Source organism: Zootermopsis nevadensis, unplaced genomic scaffold (assembly GCF_977971745.1).
Source record: "Zootermopsis nevadensis isolate Lab colony 2312 unplaced genomic scaffold, Znev_1.0 Znev_ptg000011l, whole genome shotgun sequence".
Taxonomy (NCBI): domain Eukaryota; kingdom Metazoa; phylum Arthropoda; class Insecta; order Blattodea; family Termopsidae; genus Zootermopsis; species Zootermopsis nevadensis.
This window is the reverse complement of record NW_028259143.1, coordinates 14,254,806-14,278,577: the sequence shown is the minus strand read 5'-3', so window position 1 is coordinate 14,278,577 and position 23,772 is coordinate 14,254,806. Positions and strand designations below refer to the sequence as shown.

Sequence of the window (23,772 nt, the reverse complement as noted above, 5' to 3'; positions counted from 1 at the left end):
TGCTGTTAGAACCTCAAATTTCAAGTACTTAAACTCTGTTCTTCTAATTTCTGTACATCATTTCACCTTTGTAGTGTTGCATAAAAGTGCACTGCAGTCTGTAATCTCACATTCAGAAATATGTAAACATTATTCCAGTCTCTTCCACACTGTGTCTGATGTCCTTCCAAGGACATCTTGGTTGTTTCAGAGGCCTCTTATTTGTTTCAGTTCCAGTTATCTTAAAAATGTCTGTGTCTTTTCATTAGTTTTATTCTGTTGAAACCACCAGTTCCTAATATTTTTCATTATCCGTTAATTTTAACCGCCTGTGTAACTACTTACAGTTATGCCGACAAGCACAGTTGCAATACTTATGGTTTCAACAGTCTCAGTTCATATTTTTGTTCTCTTTTTAGTATCAGTTGGTGAATATAGTGACTCAAAACACAACGTTCATGCCGTCGTGCGTCATGCGCTGGAATGACAGAGAAGATTGGGATGTTGATTTCTCGGTGCTCTGAGTTTTTACCCAGCAATGATATTTTGTGTGGTGTGTGCTTAATTTGTTGATTAGCCCCGTTCAGTGCTATGGCTTATTTTCAACAATATCAGTAGCTCGGACTACTGTTGGTTTCAAGGTTTTAATGAAGAAGAGAATGTAAAAAATACACGGGCAGTTTTTGTGTGTGCTGTTCAGGAAAGGCAGCCTTAAACTTATGTATGTAAAATTTCTCACTTATGTAGTAGCAGCAAAATTCATGTTTCTGTACCTCAGAAACAAGCTGATGGATGACCGATTTGGTTATCAATAATTTTGTAGAAAAGTTTTCTGCACCAAGTTAAAATATTCTCTCTTCCTGGTCTTTTCGAAGTGTGCATTTGCCAGTAGTGAGTGACCAGCCCAATGCCTCCGCACAATTTCTATTCAATCCTTATTTTTGTCTGCTAGAGCCATCTAGTAGGAATCAGGAGATATGTGTCCAGCGAGTTTTGCTTACGAAACATCTCGTTCATGCTTTTTCGTGCCCTAAATCTAAGGCATGGGACCGCCGGCTTTAATACCCCTCCGAAGGAAGTGTACTATGGATTTTTATCACCCTTTAAAAATCCACCGACCTTGGCCGGGTTTGAACCCGCGTACCTTGGGTCCAGTGGCGACCACATTAACCACTAGTGCACTGAGGGTGACAAGTTCATTCAAATATTACTTTGCCAAAATAACAACAGAGAATTTTATGAACATGTTTTTTATTTAATATCCTTAAATATATAATTCATATTTAAATAGAAACTATTTAACAATTCAACTATTTAACAAAAACTAAACGATGTAACTATTTCTTCACAAATGTTGGCATATTGCTCTTCGTCCATTGCTGGGATCTGGAAAGGAAATGAACATTAGTATCAGAATAGCAACTGAAACAATGGGTAACAAGTATAGAAACACATCTCTAAGGATGCAAGTTGTGAAGGAATTTGTGACGAAGCTCACGGTGAAAGACACTGGGCTTATTCTAGTTGCTGGAACTTTTATATAAATTACAGGCTTCAACCTGATTCAGCAGTTTTTGGGGTAACTTCTGGAGGGCTATGAGCCGGGATAACTCAGTCAGTATAGTGACTAGCTACGGGTTGGACGACCGGGGTTCGATCCCCGACGGGGGCAGAGGATTTTTCCACTAGCCTCTGCGTCCAGACTGGCTCTGGGGCCCACCCAGCCTCCTCTACAATGGGTACCGGGGTCCTTTCCCGGGGGTAAAGCCGGCCGGGGCGTGATGCTGACCACTCACCCCCATCTAGTGCCGAGGTCAAGGAAGAGAGGAGCTATACCTCCACTCCCCCCAAACGCCTACATGGCGTATAGTGGGACAGCTTTACTTTACTTTCTGGAGGGCTGGAAATAGGTCAAATGCTTTCACGAATCAGTGTTCGGCCCACGTAATTGTTGTAATCCAAAGGAGAGTTGACACTAACCTCATCATTAATGAACTGCTGAAGGTCGGCGTCCATTAACCATTTGTCACAAAAAGGTTCTGTAGAAGCAGAATCGGTGTCAAATGCCTCTACGAATTGTCCCTGAAATTCAGAAAGTGGTGGATTAGTGGGCTGCAACCAATGAAACAAAGTATTGATACGACATGCGATATAATAGTACGATGGAAATTAATCTGGATATTTTGCAGATGCACTCTTTCCAAATGGGATCTGGTGAAAATGTGACAGACGATTTTGATGTAAACCCAACAGAAATGGCTAACAGGAATAAAAGTTTAATTATAGGAGATTTCAGTGCTCAAGTAGGAAATGACGTAACATTCGTAGGTCAAGAAAAACGGTGACGTGTGCATAATTAATGTCCTTATAAATATAAACTATTTGTAACATATCTTTCCTGTCCAAAGCCAGTTTGTTTTTAAAGAAACAGAAAGCAGATAAATTAATGTTTAAAACTTAGAGCAGAGTTTCAGGGATTTAAATAGTGGAATCTCCTAAATAAAATCCACTGCAATGTGCTCTTACAAACAGGGGTAGACATGCTTCCCAACAAACAGCGGCAATCGGGAGTTTACTCTGGTCATCTTTCGGCTCTGACATTCCACGCTTGTTTGTTTTCCATGTGCAAGCGACAGATGGCAGGCGAGTGAGTTCGTCCAAATAGTAATAACGACGACTTACCTCTGACGAAGCGACGCCTTGAGAGGTTGGGAACCCTCCCCATTCATGTTCCTGTTCCTGGACGGGGAGGGGAAGGGCGCTGCTTTCCTTCTCGGAGGTGGGGCGTCGTTTCGCCGACTGGCGTCTAGGGCGTCGCAATTTCCTTTTGCGGGCCTGCTCCCGGAGGCGCTTTAGTTTTCGGACTTCAGTGGGGTTGTAGATGTAATCTGAAATCGGAAAGAATGACATTCAGGTCACAGCATTCCGTTAACGGTCGCTTGTGATCGCGTGATTTGACATCAGAGAAGGAAAATCAGCGACATTCATAAATCATATATTACAGAAAGACAGGAACAGTACAATGTATCTTTCTTCGAAACGTTGGCATCGAATTAGTCGCCGTGAAAGCTGCTGATAATTCAGAATTAATATTTCCATTACGATTATTAAAACGAAACAAAAATTAATGACACTGAAGTGGCTTCAAAGGGAGGTCTTCCGGGTAAAGTACTGCCTCTGTATCGAGGTTGAAGTCACTTTAAGACTTTGATGGGTTTTCGCGGTGGTGAGGCTGAGGAAGATGATTAAATTCTGGGTTTTGGTGCAGAGTAGACTTGGCAGGAAATGAACTCAAAATATTGTTGACTTTTGCCACTCCAGCTCTGATCGACTCAAATCTTAAAATATGTTGCTAAAAGTGAATACTCGTCCAAAGTTCTCTTTCTTAAAATCGCTAGCAGTCAATCCCAAATAAATCTGAATCTGTGATTCTCCTCTTAATTCTCGGGTACATTTTTTGGAAGCTTTCTGCTGCTTTTTGACGTTAAAAGAGAATTAATTACTTACCGGGATATTTTGTCTTGTGTTCCGTGTCCGCCTGGCGCGCGCGGGCAAAATACTCCTCCTTCTGCACACCATCTAGCGCCCTCCACATACATCCAAGTCTGCAAATAGAAAAAGCAAAACTTGTATGAACACAGGCAGGTTGCAGGACCATCATCCAAGGGTTGCAGCTGGGTAAAGGCAAAGGCAGTGGCGTATGACGGCGTCCAAAATGTTTCACCTGTTCTCGACGATCAGAACATTTTCAGCAAAGGGAAATAAGATATCCAATTCAAATTCACCTCATGCTTTCTCTGTCAATTTTGGATCTTTGCACTTTTACAGTAAAAGAATAGTTCCGGGCGGACTTATGAATTCTACTTCTCTACTGCCCTATAATTTTACAGGTTCGCACTGTCGCCATGTTTATAATCGTTAACTTGCGTGCAACGATCATACATGCCCGCTGAATTCGAATATCTTTGAAGACAATCTGTCATTCACGAATGCTCTGCACATTAAATTATTAACACGTAATTGTCATGAAGTACATTTTGTATTGCAACTTACCTCACGCTGATCTGATTGTTGCTGTCTGCAGGGTACAGGGCAGCCAGTTCTTTTCTCCATTCATTTGAGAAGATCATGAAGGCGTTAGGTGGCCTCGGTATCTTTGGTGTTTTCGCCTTTCTCTTCCCTTCGATCTTCTCTGGCTGCCCTGTAACTTGCAGCTGCTGGTGTTCCTGAGTTTTTCCTGAAAGAATGATGGAATCCATGAATAAAAACTATAATAATCAGAATATGGCCAACATTATATAAAGAAACAGCTATCTCCAGTGTACCTGACCCTTTTTTTACTGAATAGTTAGACATATGAAGCGTAAGTAATAAAATGCGCTGTTGACGTATCTGAATGTGGTTGTGTGTAAGGAAGGAGCGAGGTTTCAGTAACATCAGTATAACAGAGAATATGTGAATTGTGAATAAGAGACGCACAGTTTTGTGTTTTCATCTCAACGAGGACGTCGTTAAACAGGCTGGCTCTGATTGAGTCTTGCCGAAAGAGGGACGGGTGTCTACCCTGGAGGACCCATCAGACAGAGCTCTTCCTTGTCACTAGAGACTGAGGCGCAAGGTACAAGATGGCTTCTGACACGTGGACACAAAATTAAGTATTCCTGGTCTCAACTCTCAGAGAGCAAAGTAAAAGTACATAATTCAACACTAGAAAATGATTCTTTCAAGTCCAGCAAATTTAAAATGTCTGTCATGTGGAGAATTCTTATTATAATCCATTTAACACTTTTTGTTTTCCCTTTGCTAACATCACTTTGAAATTAGCGGGGCATATCTGGACATCTAGAAAGATGCATAAGCATCATAATTGACAGAACATCATACTGATGAGATTTACAGACTGAACTCCACAAATTACTGCATGCACAGAATTAAATGACACTTACTGTCTGCTGCCAGCTTAATGAACCTGTTTATCGGCATACAAGTGATCGTCATGTCTTCTATTTCACTAGGATTTACCTGAGGACAGACACAAAATGAGTTATTTTATAGTCCAAGAATTCTCTGCAACTTCATGAAGTTAATATTTCTTATTGAACTTTTGTCCCAGTCACACACAAAACGCAGGTGCCTTGGCTGTTTGTGTTTGCACTGCAATTGATTTTCGTTTCTAACAGAAGATATTACGAAGACTTCATTTATATGAACAGAAATTAAGGCTGTGTCAGATAACGATTTACTTTTATAATTAGCTTGTTAGGAGACGTTTCAAAGTTTTAATTACAGGATACAAGTCGGTTAATGATTAATCTGTAATACAAAACAACGATCCTGAGAAATTAAGCTGTTCACTCAACAGAAACTTTCCGCTAGACGAAAAATTAAAGACTGAAAACAATTAACAATGTCTGAATATGACAAGTGACCCGGTCGTAGGTCCGTATCAGCTGTTAGGTTAGCCGGAATTCAAGTAACTTCGTTGATGTGGCCGACGTGTGTCGCTGCTATCATTTTAATGCTTAAAAATCACATACAAACTCTCAAGATAACGAAATAATAATATTAATAATAAATAGGAAATCCATGTCTCAGCCTTTGTGAAGAGCAGGAGAATAAAAAATCCGATAATTCAATAACTCTAGATCCACTCTACAAACTTACTATGCTCAACACGACTCGCTAAAGGCTGGCGGAAGCCAACCAACCAACCAACCAAAAAGCTAACTGAGGGCGGAGGCCTGCGCAAGCGCAAGCATCGTCCCTACCTAGGTGAAACCATTCCTGCGCTTGAAGTAAATTTTGTAATTTAATTTGCCCTTGTTTAAAATTATCGTCGTATTTTATTATACTTGTTTAATTTTAAAGACGATTTTTGAGGGGCCCGGGCACTGTTGTACCCATCGCCCCTGGGCGAGGAAAAGTGTTTCCTTCCTTCGAATCCCGATTATTCATTTTGACTAATGAGAGAACGCAGGAAGGTCAGAACTCTGGGGAAAAGTGTCCTGGGTTCGATTTCCTTCAAGGGCGGTTCCTTTCGCTCCGAAACTAAGCGAGACAGAAGAAGGGCGCCAGAATCAGAATTTTTTGCTTCGAAGAGGAGATTACGGAAAGGAAGGCCTCGACACTGAGTTCGAGTCCCGACAGAATGGTTTCTGTTGACGGGAACGCAATCGCGATAAAAGACTGACGTCAATGAAAAGTTCTTTAGTTTCGGAGAGGAAATTGCAGGTTCTAAGGTCACAGACACGGATGCACAGTCCTCGGTTTGAGTCTCTGTTAGGTTGTTGGTATAACCGTCCTTGGTTAGTTGTTTGCCTCGGCTAGCCAGGGACTCAGGGTCGTTCACGGGGATCGAGTGAATGACGAACAGATAATAATTAACTGTTGATCTAATTATACTTTTATTATGTATTTTCTTCGTTACACAACTTTATAAAAATCTTAACCTCTACCGTCAAGAAACTTTCCACGACTGCCCAGACACCCTTCACGACTCCTACTGCTGGCTCACTCCCCCAAAAAGACCACATGTGAGTCCTCCCCTTACTTTCTCACTTAACACAGCCGATCCTTTGTTTTTGAAGAATATCGGCCAGCTCGCCCTTGCAGCCTTGCTCCACAGAACTCTAATGTCAGGACGGTTACATTGGTTTCTGGTGTAATTTTACGGGCGTCTTAAACGACGCACGTTTGATGATGAGGCCCATTAGCTACCGGGTGTTTCCAAATTAATCTGTTGATTTTGTGTGGTTGTAGTAGCCCATGTATTTTTATTTATTCGTGGTTTATTTAACGACGCATTTTAAGTAGCTCAGAGTAGCACAGGAGCATTACATCCATTGATAAATATTATTTTATTATTTGGAAGCACAAAACTAGCTTCATTTTGAATTGCTCTTGACTAACACGGATGCTACCAGATGTCTCAAAAGTAAAGTGCTGTTCAATATCAGAAACGTTTTTGTGGTAATGTAATTTACCGCATTCGACCGGCGGCTGAATAAAGCACGTGGTTTGGTGGATAAAATAAATGATGTATGTAAATGTGCCCCATTGACAAGTTCTTGTACACGCGAATGTTTTTAAAGCACTAGACTGACTACCAACTGCCGACAATTGGTTTTCACCTCAAGCGTGAGGCCGTGACCTCTGGAGTGATGTCAGAGCCTTGAACCTGAGACAGCTGCTGGTCCAGTCGGAGATAAGTCCTACAGAGGGAGGACTTCGAAGTCTTTACCCCCACGGCCTCCTTCACTGTTCTGAGGTATTTGCGGACATTGGATCGATTTTTTTTAGATTATGGTGCCACAGATTTTCAATAATCTCACAGGCGGCTTCGAATGGCGGATGATAAGTTTGTTATGGATTGTGAATGGGACAGGGTGAATGTGTAAATGGATCTTAGGAACTGCTAAGGAATTTGCCTTCGACAAGGTGCGGATTGGCTCGTACGAGATTCGAACTGAAAATCGCTTGGATAACTTCGCCCCGTAGTCCACACAAAACCAGGATCACGATCGACTATAACCGCCAGATACGGAGTGTTTCGAAAAAGCATTCACTTACAGCCGACAAGGGGTGATTCCCGGACTTGTGTGTTGGGCGTGGGTCTAACAATTCCAGGCCGTGAGAATAAGAAATTGTTCCGACGTTTTGTGCGTGTCCTCTGACTGGGACGAAATATTTGCAACGAAATAAGCTGGACTAAGCGCACTCAAAGATAAAAGACAAATGACTTGTTCTTATGCTCATTTGCTCTGTAACGCGATGCATGCAAAATAAGCATATGTCTATGTTGGCTAATATGATAGGTGGGTATTATATTTTTCATATATGCCTACAATTTGTACTTGACAATTCTATAGTTGTATTTTGTGGCTTATATTAATCCACAGTTCGTTCCAGAATCTCTCTTTTTGGCAATTTTAATAAAGAATATTGTGAATTCTATGCCGAATTCCGCTGGGCTGACACAAATCTAATTGCTCCTTAGAAAGGTTGCAGTGCACTCTGTTCACGCCAGATTTAATGAAGAAATGTTGGGTGATTTGGTTACTGGATCAGAGGGACAGGTCCGTATGCAGCTCGTAAAAGTAATGGGTAAAATAAATTTCACTGCCTCATTTCATTCGTGATCTTAAAATGTGTGTTCTATACAGCGTTCTTCCACGCAGGCGAAACCTGTCCAACTAAAATCAATACTATTCTGCGGTAGCAGATGCTCTCTATGGAGTAGTCTTGGTACTATTAGCGTTGGTGGTCGAAGAGAGCGTGGTTCTTGCTCCTTGTGCCATCTCTCGGGGTAATAAAGAAGTTCAGCCGGTTTTGGTAGCTCTATCAATAAAGTGAATTAGCATTACGATCTACTTTACTCCCGGTTTACGAAATTTGACATTTTAGGCTCCCAGATTCCTGTGGCCGTGTAATCAGTGCAAGTTATGCCTAGAATTAGGAAGTTTAATCTTGAAACGGTATTTATGGATAGAATGTGCACGCTGATACTCCAGAGACCAAAGCAACTTGTGCTCCTAAATGTCATACAAGGGAATGGTCCAGTTGGTCAGGTCAAAAGGCACTTGTAAGGCTGTGAAGGATTTGATAAATCGCACACCCGATATTTATGTTAAATTTGAACCAGGAAGCATAAGACACAGATCAACGTAACAAGACAAGCTTGGTATTGATGTTTCTAATTTCTGTGACAGTTATCGTGCACAGATTTGTAGATAGTTTTATCACATGCGTTTTGTGAGCTCTGTTTGATTTCTGATATATTTATGAGCTTGTGTGTGAGCGTCAGACATTTCTAAAGTCTTTCACATTCTTACCAGCACCTGGCCCACAGACTTCTTTGGAAATACTGCAGTGCTGGTGTCATGTGTGTGAATTTGAACTTCACATTCCAAATTTGGACGCATTTTGTGCACCCTTGTACAGTGTATTGGCAGCTCATATTTACCCATCAAACTACGCATATCTCAGCCCTCGTGGCTAATGTCCGCCAACACCTCAAAACAGTGAAGGAAGCCTTGGGGGTAAAAACTTGCGTCGTTAAATAAACCACGAATAAATAAAAAATCATGGAAACCAACGACCTAATAGAGACTCGAACCGAGGACTGTGTATCCGTGTCTGTGACCTTAGACCCCGAAATTTCCTCTCCGAAACTAAAGAACTTTTCATTGACGTCATTCTTTTATCGCGATTGCGTTCCCGTCAACAGAAACCATCCTGTCGGGACTCGAACTCAGTGTCGAGGCCTTCCTTTCCGTAATCTCCCATTCGAAGCAAAAAAACTCTGATTCTGGCGCCCTTCTTCTGTCTCGCTTAGTTTCGTAGCGAAAGAAACCGCCCTTGAAGGAAATCGAACCCAGGACACTTTTCCCCAGAGTTCTGACCTTCCTGCGTTCTCTCATTAGTCAAAATGAATAATCGGGATTCGAAGCAAGGAAACACTTTTCCTCGCCCAGGGGCGATGAGTACAACAGTGCCCGGGCCCCTCAAAAATCGTCTTTAAAATTAAACAAGTTTCTCCGTGGCATCCCGACAATTACTCCATTCACACACAGAAGAAGGCAATGGCAAACCACTTCTGGATCATCTGCCAAGAACATATATGAACAGGTCCCAGTCCGAGAAAAGGATGGAAGGATCCTGTTCATATGGACCTGTCGTCAGACAGAACACTAATAATAATAAAATAAAATTCGTGCAAAAGGAAATCCGGATTTTAGCACTTCTGTCTCAGTAACTGTTTCAATTGTATCGCCCGTTGCAGGTGTATAAAGTACGTCCTTCGTAAGGGAATTAACTTCGGTAAAGATTTATAACCTATAAAACTATAAACTTAGCTATTCATTGTAATGCAGATGATGTACACATAGACGAAAATTTAGGAGTGAAATTAACCCTCTCACGTCTTCCTCGTGGTTTGTTTCGTATCAGGTAACAGCATGACGTACGGTTGTAATCAAAGTACAACATCTCTACTTCATTTTCACGAAGATAACGATTATAGCCTATACTGGCAGCACTGTTCATTAAATAAGCAAATAACTTCATCACCTGGGGCGGAGTCTGTCGCCAAACTAAATTTATGGTAAACAAACAATAAATATCTAAAGGTCTCGTCATTAAAAAACTTAATACACTGAACACAGACACAAAAATAAATTTCTACAACGTCCATTCCAGAAGTCTCCGGTTGTACTTCATATTTCACACTACATTTAAATTCGCGACAAAATAAATGACTACACCTAAAGAACGAAATGTTTCGCCTTTCTAACTTGGAATTTTCTTATGATCGCTGTTTTAGTAATTGTATTTCCCAGTAAGTTAACAATAAGTTTTTTGGATAAACTCAGCTCACTTCCCTGTACAAAACTTCTTATCGATTCAATTCAAAGCAAACACTTCCCTGTCCTCGGGCGATGGGCTCAACAGCGCCCGGGCCCCTCAAAAGCCGTCTTTAAAATTAAACAAGTATAAAAAACACGACGTTATTTTTAAACAAGGGCAAAATAAATTGCAAAATTTACTTCAAACCTCCGCTCATTAATTTAAAATTTATTTCCTTCTTACAGAGAAAATATTTAATATTAATTATGATGGAATGTAAGCAAATTATAACTTGGAGTAATTCAATTTGTATTTCTTTAACTACAAAGAATGTGAAAATATGAAACGCAGGTGTTCTTATAAAATACGAACACGTGCAACAATCTCGGCTGGCATGTCATAAGGTTCATTTTTCAGTCCTTATGCACGCCTGAATGACCCGTATTGAGCGCCTTTTCCCACTGTTGCGTAATACGTGACGTCAGCGTTGTATGGGTATAAATAGCAGTTGCCCCGTTAGCGTTAGCAAAATTTCCGTTCTTATATTACGACCGTTTACCATTTCCAGCAATGCGTCTTGTGCGCAGGAATGGTTTCACCTAGGTAGGGACGATGCTTGCGCTTGCGCAAGCCTCTGCCCTCAGTTAGCTTCTTTGGTTGGTTTTTTGGTTTTGGCTCTGCCCTCAGTTAGCTTCTTTGGTTGGTTGGTTGGCTTCCGCCAGTGGAGTAGATTGATTGATTGTAACATGCTCTTTTAGAGTAGGAGCGCGGGAGACTAGATAATTTTGTGCTGGTAAAACGTTTTAGAAAGTCGAAAGTGCTTATCTTATATAAGAATTATTAAGAAATCTGTGACGTGGACGTCGTGGTCTCTTACAATTGAACAAAGTTTGAGAGACATGGAAGGAGGTGAGCTGGCCTTTCTGAAGGCCCACCTCCCTGAAGTGTTCCAACAGGTCCAGAAGCAGATCCTGGACGCCATCGCGGCGGAAAAGCAAAGACAGCGGGCAGCAGTGGCAGCAGCATTAAATACAGCAGCTACGACCGTGGTCGGAGGGCCTACTCGAGCCAACACTGGCAAGAGGAAAGCCAAAGAGTTGGACTTGTCCAATTCAAGCGGTTCGTTGGAACCCGCATCCAGGCGCCCGGCGCCCGGGCCACTGTCCGGAGCCCAGTCCCCTTCTCTGCCGGCACCGGCAAAAGTTCATCGGCCCGATGGCCCGTCGGTAGCAGCATCATCATCCACCGCTTCCATGAGCAGGACAGTGCAGCCCTCAGCCAAGGGACCCGGCTCCCAGCCGGGACCCTCTTCCTCGATGGAGGTGACTGGGGACATGTCCGGGCCGCTCACTGGTGTGTCATCTGACGCCGCTTCTTCTTCCAACGCTCAAGTGGACAAAACGGCTCCGGGGGAGCGCCGTAACAAAACCCCGGTGTACGTCTCTGGGGTGAAGGACGTACGCAGCTTCCTGCATAGGATTCGCGCGGAGTTGGCCTGCGGGATCGTGGCGCAGATGAAGGGAGACCTTCTGGCTCTTGTGCCTGAGACCGCCGACGGGTTCCGGGTCACCGTCAGGGTCCTGCGGTCCCTCGATGAGGGCGAGGGTGTGAGTTTTCACACATTCTCCCTCCCTGAGGATCGGTGCGTGCGCATGCTGATTAAAAACCTGGGCGTGCGCATGCCCGAGGCCGAGGTACGCGAGGAGCTGGCCGCCATGCACATTGCTGTGCAGGGGGTCATGCAACTGCGATCGAGGCGCCGGGCCATGGACCAGGACGGTGACCGTCCCCTTACGCCACACTTTATAGTGTCGGTAGCACGGGGCCCCGACGTGGCGAAAGTGCGTTCCCTTACTGAGATCTGCGGTCTGCGGGTCAAGGTAGAAACATATGTTGCACCGAAGGGGCCCATGCAGTGTAAACGGTGCCAACGCTTCGGGCACACGCAGCGGAACTGCGGTTATGCACCCAGGTGCGTGGCCTGCGGGGACGCTCACCCATCCGGGTCGTGTGCCACCCCCAAGCAACAACTTAAGTGCTGCAGCTGCGGAGGCAACCACACTGCGAACTATAGAGGTTGCAGTAAGTGGAAGGAAGCCAAGACGGCCGCTGCACAGCGTGCGAAAGGGGATCGCGGCCGAAAGGACGACGTCTCCACGCGCCTGCCAGCGCCCAAATCGGCGCTAGCTAAGCCTTCCCTCGAGCAGGAGAACTTGGGCCCTGGGTGGAACCACGTGGTCCGTGGTGGCCGCGTCGTCAAGGCTGCGGCTATGAAGAACCCCGCCCCAACGCCAACTGGAGCCATTGTACAGACTGAGCGGCAGACTATCCCCAAGGGCGGCCGTGCCAAGCCCGCTCGTCCTGTGGCGCCGGTGGCAAATCCCACTGCACCTGCTCTCAAGAAGACTGACCCCACCCCACCCAAGGGTCAATCACCGCTCCAGGACATCTCAGATATCCTGGAAACCCTCTCACCACGGGTCTGCATTGAGTTGACACGACGTCTCCTCGCCGCGATCCATTCACTCCCCCCCGGGGGGTCTCGTCCGCGAGCCCTCCTCAAAACCGTTCTCCTCTTCATGGCCGACAATGACTGCACGGCCTAGAGGACACGGTAGCAAGGCCTTGCGGCTGGCTTACTGGAACGCCGACGGTGTCCGCGACAGGAAGCTGGAGCTGGAGCAGTTCCTCGGTGACTACGGAGTCGATGTTTGCCTCCTGAACGAGACGCACCTCACGTCGGGTCGGGCCTTGAGGTTCGCGAACTACGTTTGCCACCGTACGGACCGTCCGACGCTAGGGGGTGGCACAGCGATCCTTGTCCGCAGGGGCATTGATCATTACCCTGTGCCGGTATCGGGTCTACAGCAACTAGAAGCAACCGCCATTCACCTGGTACTGGCAACCAGGAAAGTCAAGCTAGTGGCGGCATACCTCGCACCCACCCGGCCATGGATAGAGTCGGACCTGACCGAGTGCTTGAGCGGGGGTTTCCCGGTCCTCTTGGCTGGTGACCTCAACGCGAAACACACGGACTGGAATTCTAGCCTTATCTCTACTAGGGGCTCGCTCCTGCGTGATTACGCCAACAGAAATTCCTGCTTCATCTACGGGCCGGATTCTCCAACCACGGCTCCCTACACACACAACGCCACACCTGACGTCCTTGATATTGTCCTCATCAAGGACTTCGTCCTACCGGTGCACCTGACTGTCTGCCCCGCACTCAGCTCAAATCACCTGCCCGTCCTCGTCGACACCACGTGCCGATCGTCCTTTCAAAACCTGCCTGATCGCCCGGACTTCGCGAGAATGGACTGGGCTGCATTCCAGGCTTGCCTCGAAAGCAGACTACCGGGGAACCCCGTGGTAAACGACGAGGAAGAAATTGACAAGTGCGTCGAGGAGCTGACCAGTGCTATCCTGGAAGCCACAGCAGCGTCCGCTCCCAAGCTTCGACCCCGCATTGACAGGCGACCGCTTCTACCCGCTAGTATTCGAGATGAAATACGCCTGAAGAACCGGCTGAGGAGGCGATGGCAGGTCACAAGAGACCCCGCTCTTAAGACCCAGGTCAATCGACTCCAGAGGTCGGTGACCTATCGTCTCAACGAGTGGCGGAACGAACAGTGGAGCGACACGCTCGAATCCTTGGACTGCGAGGACCAGTCGCTTTGGAAAATGACCAAGCGTGTGATGCGAGTCCCCACTCCGTCGCCCCCCTTCTTAGTGCCGGGAGGACTGGCTCTCTCGAACCCCGAGAAGGCAGAAGCCCTAGCCGACAGCCTTGAGGTCCAGTTCCAGCCGGTAGACTACCCGTCGGACCTGACTACAATTGACATGGTTAACGAGGCGATGCGAGCATACGAGTATGCCCCTGTAAATGAACCAAAATTAACCAGTCCATCGGAGGTCGCCCAGGCCATCAAGGGACTCAAGCTTGGCAAGGCTCCGGGCCCCAACGGTATACCGAACAGGGTCCTGAAACATCTTCCACGACGCGCGGTAACCTTTCTCACGAAAGTGTTCAACGCGGTCCTTCGCAGGCAACACTTCCCCTCGGCATGGAAACACGCTCGAGTGGTGTCCATACTGAAGCCGGGGAAGGACCCCACGCTACCTTCTTCCTATAGACCCATCAGTCTTCTCGACACGGTCGGCAAACTCTGCGAGAAAATCCTACTAACGAGGGTCCTACACGAGGTCAGTGAACGCGGGCTGCTGCGCGACGAGCAGTTTGGGTTTCGACCCAGACACAGCACATCGTTACAGCTGGCTCGCCTCGTCGAAAGGGTCAACAGAAACCTTGATGAGAAGCGGCTAACCGGCGCGGTTTTCCTGGACGTGGCCAAAGCCTTCGACACAGTCTGGGTCCAAGGCCTCCTATACAAACTGACCGTCCTCAACTTCCCGTCGTACTTGGTAAAAACCATCTCTTCCTACCTCGCTGACCGGACATTCCAGACATCCTTCCAGTCGGCCACGTCCACACGTCGTACCATGCGGGCTGGAGTTGTGCAGGGCGGAATTCTCTCCCCTGTGCTCTTCAGTCTGTATGTCAACGACATACCCACACCGTCCCGCCACGTCGAGTTAGCACAATACGCGGACGACACGGCTCTAGTAGTCACGTCCCGTAGCCCAACGCTTCTCGTCAGGTATCTGGAGACCTACCTCAGTAGACTTGAGCTCTGGCTCAGGGCCTGGAGGATTGCTATCAACGTCTCGAAGAGCACCGCGGTTCTCTTCATTTCCGCGAGAAGACACATCCAACAGCCCCGAGCAGTGCAGTTCCTCGGACAGCCGATCCAATGGGTCAAAACAGCGCAGTATCTGGGGGTCACCCTTGACGCCGGGCTTACTTGGTCGGCGCACGTCAACCAAGTGGGAAAGAAGGCAGCGCAACGATTAGGTGTGCTAGGCCCGCTTATCAATAGGAGAAGTGGCCTTTCAATCAGGAACGGTGTACTACTCTATAAGCAGCTCATCCGTCCCATAATGGATTACGCATGCCCGATCTGGAGGTCAGCTGCCCGCAGTCACGTCCGGAAGCTGCAAGTTCTGCAATCCAAGTGTCTTCGCATTGTTACTAACGCGCCCTGGTACGTTAGTAACAGGCAAATACATGAGGATCTGGGGGTCCCTTTCTTTGCCGACCACATCAGAGCACTAACTGAGAGGTTTGACTCGAGGTTAGCTGGTGTGGGGAACCCCTTAGTTCGGCAACTCGGAAGACACTCGTGCCGAATGAGGGCTGCCAGAGTTCACCCAAGGGCAACCGAGGGCGACTGATGTTCAGCAGGCCAGCCGAAGCCATCCCCAAAAGACGGCCAAGTCAGCACAACGAGTGGTTAGACTACTCGGCTACCCTGACTGAGGTTTTCCGTGCTTTCCTCAGTTGTAAGGCGAATGCCAGGGTATAACTTAATAGGGGCACGGCCCGCCACCCTTCCCCCCGATCATGGAGGCCATCAGCTGAAGTGATCTTCCCCCCATGCCGCAGAGGCCTTCAGCCGAAACGGCCCCTCCCTCTCTGGGTTCATACCCCAGAGACCCAACCAACCAAATTCCTTCGACAACTTGCCTGACAGGATAACCTCCCATCAGCAGCAACAAATCCCAGTTTGAATGGTCGAGGCTCCCGCCACGACGAAACCCCGTTAGCGTTAGCAAAATTTCCGTTCTTATATTACGACCGTTTACCATTTCCAGCAATGCGTCTTGTGCGCAGGAATGGTTTCACCTAGGTAGGGACGATGCTTGCGCTTGCGCAGGCCTCTGCCCTCAGTTAGCTTCTTTGGTTGGTTTGGTTGGTTTGCTTCCGCCAGTCTTTAGCGAATTGTGCTACGAGGAGGTTGTTGATAAAGTGCTTTTAGATACGTGGATTTACGTTTTATAACAATTTTGTGACACTCGTTCGATTAATATTTAATTTATGATTCAAATTTCGCTGCCTGTGGACATCGAGGTCTCCTCCTGTTCACAAAGGTGAGCCAAGGGTTTCCTATTTAATATTATTGCTCATTACACTTACAGGTTATCATTTACAATCGTGAGAAGGATTATTGCAGTGATGTGCTGTCTCTTACGAAAGTTTACCGCGGATTTAAATGCTGTTCTTCCCTTCTGGAAGCTGCCGGTCTCCGCATTCCTGCTCGGAATCTGAGAGACTTCTATGTTTTGTTGCAGCCCTTCGATTAAAAATAGACATTTTGCTGGACGCTCATCAACTGCTGATGTTGTCTGCTGGGGCGTCCATGTATTTGTAAGGAAGATCGCTTCCCTTAATCGCATTTTACGAAAATCTAATTTACTAGAGTTATTTAAATTATTATTACAAACATTCTGATGCATTAAGTAGCAATTTTTAATTGTGCATTAACGTCCTATGCACTCGTGTGTTGTTTGATAATCTCTTTGTTGTTACCTTTCCATCTTGATTGTTCGTCTCGCGTGCTGTATCTGTAATTCGCTATTGAATTTTTATTTGCAATTGCATTTGTAATTTTCTGTGACATCGTGAGGATTGGTAAGTAATTCTTAAACATTGTTGTCTGCATTTATGGTAAATAGTTCAATTTCTACAGCAATACGAAAAAACTCGTGAATTAATTTCGTAACTCTTTTAATCCGAAGATGACCCGAACAATATTTAAGAATTCCGAACAATCGCTGCTTACAGTGTAACCCTTAAACACGGAATGTAGCGTTAACTCGTGTACGAACTAGCACTCGGTTTGAAGTGTCGTGAAAACTGTGAAGTTCTTCTTAAAGTTCAGTACGGAGCAACGAAGCTTAGTAGCTTGTTGCTTTTAAGTTTGAAACGATGATGAACCAACTGGCAAGTATGATATCGTCTTATTAACTGAAGGAACGTAAATTCTGTTTCTGGGAATTAAAATCGAAAGCAAAGGAAACGTTTCTTTAATCCGATTTATCCGGCAGTGCGTCCAAGGATGAATAATACATACAAAATATCTTATCCCTGGATTAATTTTTAGTAAATTAACAGAATAATCGGCCGGTCAAAGAGCAATATATTTGTAATACAAATATAAGCATACGTAGTATAAATTTGTATTTCATGTGTTCCGAATTTCGCGTTGAATTTAAAAGGGCACTGATGCTATAATAGCATTGGAAGGTAATAAGATTCATCTTTTTTGACTGCAGGTGCCTGAGGAGAAAAATCAAGGACAAACAGATGCAACACCTGATCAAAATGATAAACACACACGAGGACTGCAGTGAGAACTGGGACGATCACTGCAGTGAGAACTGGGACGAGGTCTGCAGTGAGAACTGGGACGAGGTCTGCAGTGGTGTCCGGAACGAGGACTGCAGTGAGAACTGGGACGAGAACTGCAGTGAGAACTGGGACGATCACTGCAGTGAGAACTGGGACGAGGTCTGCAGTGGTGTCCGGAACGAGGACTGCAGTGAGAACTGGGACGATCACTACAGTGAGAACTGGGACGAGGTCTGCAGTGGTGTCCGGAACGAGGACTGCAGTGAGAACTGGGACGAGAACTGCAGTGAGAACTGGGACGAGGTCTGCAGTGGTGTCCGGAACGAGGACTGCAGTGAGAACTGGGACGAGGTCTGCAGTGGTGTCCGGAACGAGGACTGCAGTGAGAACTGGGACGAGGTCTGCAGTGGTGTCCGGAACGAGGACTGCAGTGAGGACTGGGACGAGCACTGCAGTGAGAACTGGGACGAGGTCTGCAGTGGTGTCCGGAACGAGGACTGCAGTGAGAACTGGGACGAGAACTGCAGTGAGAACTGGGACGAGGTCTGCAGTGGTGTCCGGAACGAGGACTGCAGTGAGAACTGGGACGAGGTCTGCAGTGGTGTCCGGAACGAGGACTGCAGTGAGAACTGGGACGAGGTCTGCAGTGGTGTCCGGAACGAGGACTGCAGTGAGGACTGGGACGAGCACTGCAGTGAGAACTGGTGCAAGGCATGCAGTGGGGTGTGGGACGAGGACTGCAGTGAGAATTTTGACGAGCACTGCAGTGAGAACTGTATTATTATTATTATTATATTGTGGTATACAAAGTGTTATTTTATACAGAATTAATTGGAAAGTGTTGTTATTAATATTTTCTAAAGTACACAACACTGTAACAACTGTGGTACATAATATGACATCAGTACTGCAGTATAAGGCAGACATCAGAAAAAGAATATGAGTCCAGCTAGAACATTATCAGAAATGTACTTACATAGGAAAAGTTAATAAAAGTAGTTTCTGATAAATTCTATATAAAAACACTTAAAATACAACATACTGTTAACAATAAAGAGGTTTCACCTGTTTGAAATAAATTAAACAGTGATGTATTACAGATTTTAATAGTTTAGTGGCTATAAAAATTAATACTAAGAATAGAAAGATGTCACATATTGCAATTATATTTTAATTTCTAACAAATGGGCATACAGAAAAGAACACATTCCATTATATGTGTGAAAATAAATATGGACAATTATTGGTTGAACATGGAAAATTTGATTATACATGGTTTGCCAAACATGTAATATCATACAAAAAATACCACTGCTGTTTAAAATACAAAACATGGTTTAACTTTTGTTTGTGTGTTGGAGGCTGGAATTGTAAGGACTGCCACCCAGTTGGACAGTAAGTGTAAAAGTTTCTGTATAATAGTGGTTTTATTTAATAATAAAGAACTTTCAGTTTTAAACATCTTCATGTTGATAGCCTCTAATCCCCTTTTCCAACATATTCTGTCCTATATAGTTCTCTGAGGAATTGTGTTAGTCATCCCTCAGTTCGCTGCATATACCTATTTTCTACTACTGAATTGTAATTTCAAACAGATGTTGCAAGAAAACAAAGAAGTCTCCTCACAGACTTGTCTCTTTTATAAAATTTCACACTCAGTGAGAAGGTGCAGCATGTAGCATGACCACACAGTGACGTCATGACATTAGAAAACATGCACTGAGATAGAAGGTGACAGTGCTAACAAATTATAAGAGTTACCTGCACAGTAAAGCAGTGCAAACATTTTGTAGAGAACCAGATGTCTTCATTTGAATTTCCTGACTCCATACTGAAATGTGCAAGGGCTTACTCTAATATACAGGTCTGGCCATTACATTATTATAATCACTATCTATGCTAAATCTTGAACGAATATTCTCATTAATTGATTTCTTATTATAGTGGCGACTGAAGTCTGCAACTGGTACAAAATCTTCACTCATTGGATAACGTTCTGCCCCAAGCTCCAGTACATTCATACGCTGGTATTTATGAAAATTCAGTTTGCCTTCTTCATAGTGACCCATCTTATGCACCAGCTCAAGTTCCTTCACAATCTGTATGAAGCTCAGGACACAGAACCACTGGTAGAAGAGAAATACTGCAAACAAATGAAGTAACATGTACTGTGGGCACATTATTTCCCACTTGGACAATGCATTGTCACTTCGGCTCTGAATATTGAGACAGTATGCTTCTCCGAAACACTGGTATCTATCAGCCAGTCCACATGGCACCAGAACCAAAAGGAACATCATCCTCGCCACAATGTGAAAACCTCAAATCTCACTTTCAAACACTGTCTGTGAGTCTGGACACTGTTACATCATAATAACTAGGCATCTGCATGAACATGAAAATGTTACTGTCTAAATTAGCTACTTCTTATAGTTAATTTCTGCAAAAATAATTCAAATTAGAAGGGGGTAGAAGGACAAGAGATTAATTTAATTTTAGTGTTCATTTTGTGAATATATCTTAAATTAGAGAAGGAAAGGAGAACAGGATTGAATTAAACAAAACAGCAGATTTTTGTGTTTACTTCCACCTTAAGATTACATCGAAGTTTGGGGGAAGATAAGACGAAGGAAATTCTTTCTTTATGCCCTTTTCATTCCTATGTTGAGCATAGGGGCCTCCTTTCAGAGGTTTATTGATCTATTTAGACATTTGATAGAACTCCTTGGATGAGTGATCAGTCCACCTGTACACAGAACAGAACATCACAGAAAGACATGGACAAACATCTACGCCTTGAGTGGAATTCGAACCCATGGTCCCAGTGTATGAGAGCACGAAGCCCACGCCCCAGACTGTGTGGCCACTGTAACCGGCAAGAAGGAAATTAGTAGATAATTAACATTTTATTTAATTCCATATTTTTATTGCCAGGAAACCTTAAGTCCCAAAAAATGTAATATTCCTAATTTCAAGGCTTTGAAAGGAGTAATGTCTTTCTGTACATAGCAGACTGACCTGAATATCTGAAAACAAGATATTAGGCAAGATCTGCAGGTAAAAACTTAGTAACATTGTGAAAAGAATTAGTGAAGTGAAATGGAGTATAATGTGGTGGAGAGGTACATTATGCACAGATGACAGCAGCATTCTTTGAGAGCACAAAAAATTAAGACTGTGAATACATGACTGGTGTGAAAACAAACTGATGAAATTATACAGTAAGAGAAATGAAAACGTTTTTATGAAAGAACATGGAAGAATGGAGAATACTTTATCATATGATAATTGAACCATGTGGAAATGTCAATGAATGATGATATTTGACAATACCTCCACATATAGGTGTCACTTCTAACTGTTTTCAGTATGCCAAAGTGGCTTATTTAGATCTGGACTGAGTTCAAGTTTTAATGCAAGAATAATAAAGATTGTAGGATTTGAGGATTTCGCTGCAGTAAGTCTGAAGATGATTGTTAACCATTTTCTTGGTATACTGGGTCTTTACATCATAGCTTTAAGTGAGAGGCATATCAAAGAATATAAGATAGATTTTTTTATAAATAGAAATGAAATGTAGATAAAATATTTAAAGGACTCTGATACCTATTTATTTTTGATTTAAACTTTTTGTAATTAAAACACTGAACTAAAAATTATGAGCAATATCAACATCATAAGGAGCACATCACATTAACCTGTACAACGACACTATATTGCATGCAATTCTTGTACGATGGATTTCTAGAACTTACATAAGACAAAGCCTCCTAAACAGCAGCTGCCAATAAGTAAACCAAGGTCTGCAATGTTCTCCTTTACCAGTAACATGGCAATAACAAAGCTGGTGGTCAAGAAGACTAGCCGAGCAATTTCCAGCACAAGAAATGGGTACACACACCACAGGGACACCTGAGTGTTAGAATAAGGACATTTTTTTATAATTTTTATATACACACAGTAACACATGTATACTGATACAAGCACACACACATGAGGCAAAGTAGCTACCATTCAGCGCTCTAGTTTCATTGAATAAAAAATTGTTTGTTTCAATATAAAATAAAATGCTCTCACTTGTGGGTATATAATTTGACTGTCCGTTTATCATTTAATTCTGTATTTAAAATTGTCACCCCATTATTAGGTAACTTTATAATAGTGTCATATCACATGATTCATGACCATATCTTTTAACCTATATGTATGTGCCAGACCACTCACATGCTGTTATTTTACATTCCTGCTACCGCTGGATGTATAACTACTTCTGAGCAGTATCTTGCTTTTGTCTAGTAGACAAGACACTGGTACTCAGGTAAGGGAGCTTCAAGTTTTTCACCAATATATGCTATTATTATGTATTCTTCTGTTTTATGGGAAAGGAGGTTTGAGTATGGTATACTGTTGCATACCATACTGACAGGAAAAGAACCCTGCCTCTAAATAATGTTTGAAAATAAAAAATGAAGAGTAATTTGACTCAGCATTTGACTCTAGTCAGTTAACTTACACAGTTCTCTGACAGTGCCAGCCCATCTCTGAGGACCAAGTCCCACAGAAATTTCATGCATTGCTGTAAAAAAATGAGTTTGATTCATTCCTAATTTGTCTGCAATTAGTATAGCAGGAAAAGGTTTTTCAGATTTGGTGGTTAAGTTTCAAAATGTTCATGAACAAATTGTAGCTTTACTGCAGTTTTGCACTTATTATGGTATTCAGTAAATGTGCTTTGTAGTCTGGTCTGTTCTTGGATCTAACAAGATGCCTGTTCCTCCCTGATTTGTCTAAATCCTCCTTCCCAATTAGTATAAATTGTTCAGCTTCTGAATTCATAAAGAATGGCTGTATCACAGTTTCCATAAGTTGATGTGACTGTTGCAGTTATATTTGTGTTTTGGTTGAAAGTTCATTAAGAACCTTGATTTTGCATATTAGGTAATCAAAAAAAGTTACACTTTAGAAACCCAATACTTTTCATCCTTAAGCCAACAAGAAAAGAATTAACATTTTTTAAACAGTAGTGTGAAAAACCTGTCATTGATAATGCATGAAGAAACAAGTATACTTTTGTTTCTTTCCTTGTGTATTTTCTGGTAGTGAATTTGTATGAACTAAAATTAATGTACAGGCTTTAAAATTATCAGAACAGCAAAGAACATGCTTGTTCCACAACAAGATTACTGTGAACTTAAAAATAATTCACACAAAAACGAACAGTGTATACAGCCTCCGTCTAGGAACACTCACGCGACTTACATTTACGCAAACGAATCTGCAGAAACAATAAATATTTTAGACGTCAGTTACAAGAGTTACTCCATTCTGACATTTGCTAATATGAACAAGTGTTGTAGGATCATAATCTCTTTAAACCCAGAGCGAAGTCTTGATTAATAATGTTCCATAAAGTTTACCAGAGAACGTTTGTTGCTTCAAGATGTTTGCAAATAGCTCGGAATTTTGTTCTGACGAGCCTAAGGAAATCAACATTTTCTGTGAATGATACCTTTCTCTTTCTGATGACCGATGATTGACATTCTTCTTGAATGTCATCTGCGAAATGTTGTTAGTGGAAATCGAGCCCCTACTAAAGGTACAGGGCCAGTGGAGGGCGATAAAAATAAGATGGAACCCATATTCAGAACTGACCTGCTTCTTCCTTTGATGTAAATGATATTTTAATTTTCTGTTGTGATAACGCTCTACTAAAATATTTCACGATCACCGTTGATAAATGACTAATACATGGCGATACTTATTGTACATTTTTTCTTTTACATTATCAAGCTGAAAATTAGAAATTACTAAAAATGCTGTAGACCGTACGCTCTTGAACAACATTTCTTTATGGTTGATTATTGATTAAACAGCATTCATTGAAGGACTGCGAGAATTAACTTGTGTTTTCAAGTTGCAAATTAATCAGATTGTTGCATGGAATTGGTGTGACTGGGTCAGTGACCCTCCAAAGACGATTCAAAGCATAAACATTATAGGAGTATGTGTTTAACAAAAATAATTCTGATTATATGAGGTGCGATCGAAAGGTTTCAAGACTGCGCGTATAAAAACCCGTACACTTATCTCAGGTATTAAATTCATCCATCACCCTCGAAGTAGTTCCCCTGGGAGTGAACACAACGATCCCAGCGCCGCTGCCAAGCCTGGAAGCATCCCTGGAAATCTTTCTTTGTCAG

General features: G+C 43.6%; 2 protein-coding genes across 3 annotated transcripts; both read right to left on the bottom strand.

The window, feature by feature from the left end:
* Nucleotides 1-1,213: 1,213 nt before the first annotated feature.
* Nucleotides 1,214-5,707, bottom strand: LOC147874136 (uncharacterized). Of its 2 annotated transcripts, XM_087346932.1 has the most exons (7): nt 5,644-5,707; nt 4,926-5,001; nt 4,033-4,216; nt 3,487-3,584; nt 2,662-2,867; nt 1,960-2,061; nt 1,214-1,365 (listed from the first exon to the last, which is right to left on the bottom strand). In XM_087346932.1, the coding sequence occupies exons 2-7, from the start codon at nt 4,975-4,977 to the stop codon at nt 1,294-1,296; spliced, it is 714 nt and encodes a 237-aa protein (XP_087203058.1). In that variant the 5' UTR covers nt 4,978-5,001; nt 5,644-5,707; the 3' UTR covers nt 1,214-1,293. The 2 variants fall into 2 exon arrangements, with proteins under 2 accessions (XP_087203058.1, XP_087203057.1); XM_087346931.1 differs by lacking the exon at nt 5,644-5,707 and having other exon boundaries at nt 4,926-5,637.
* Nucleotides 5,708-18,727: 13,020 nt separating this feature from the next.
* LOC147874135 (uncharacterized) lies at nt 18,728-21,589 on the bottom strand. Its single transcript, XM_087346938.1, has 2 exons — nt 21,328-21,589; nt 18,728-19,715 (listed from the first exon to the last, which is right to left on the bottom strand). Exons 1-2 carry the CDS (start codon nt 21,584-21,586, stop codon nt 19,426-19,428), a joined length of 549 nt encoding a protein of 182 aa, XP_087203064.1. The 5' UTR covers nt 21,587-21,589; the 3' UTR covers nt 18,728-19,425.
* Nucleotides 21,590-23,772: the final 2,183 nt, after the last annotated feature.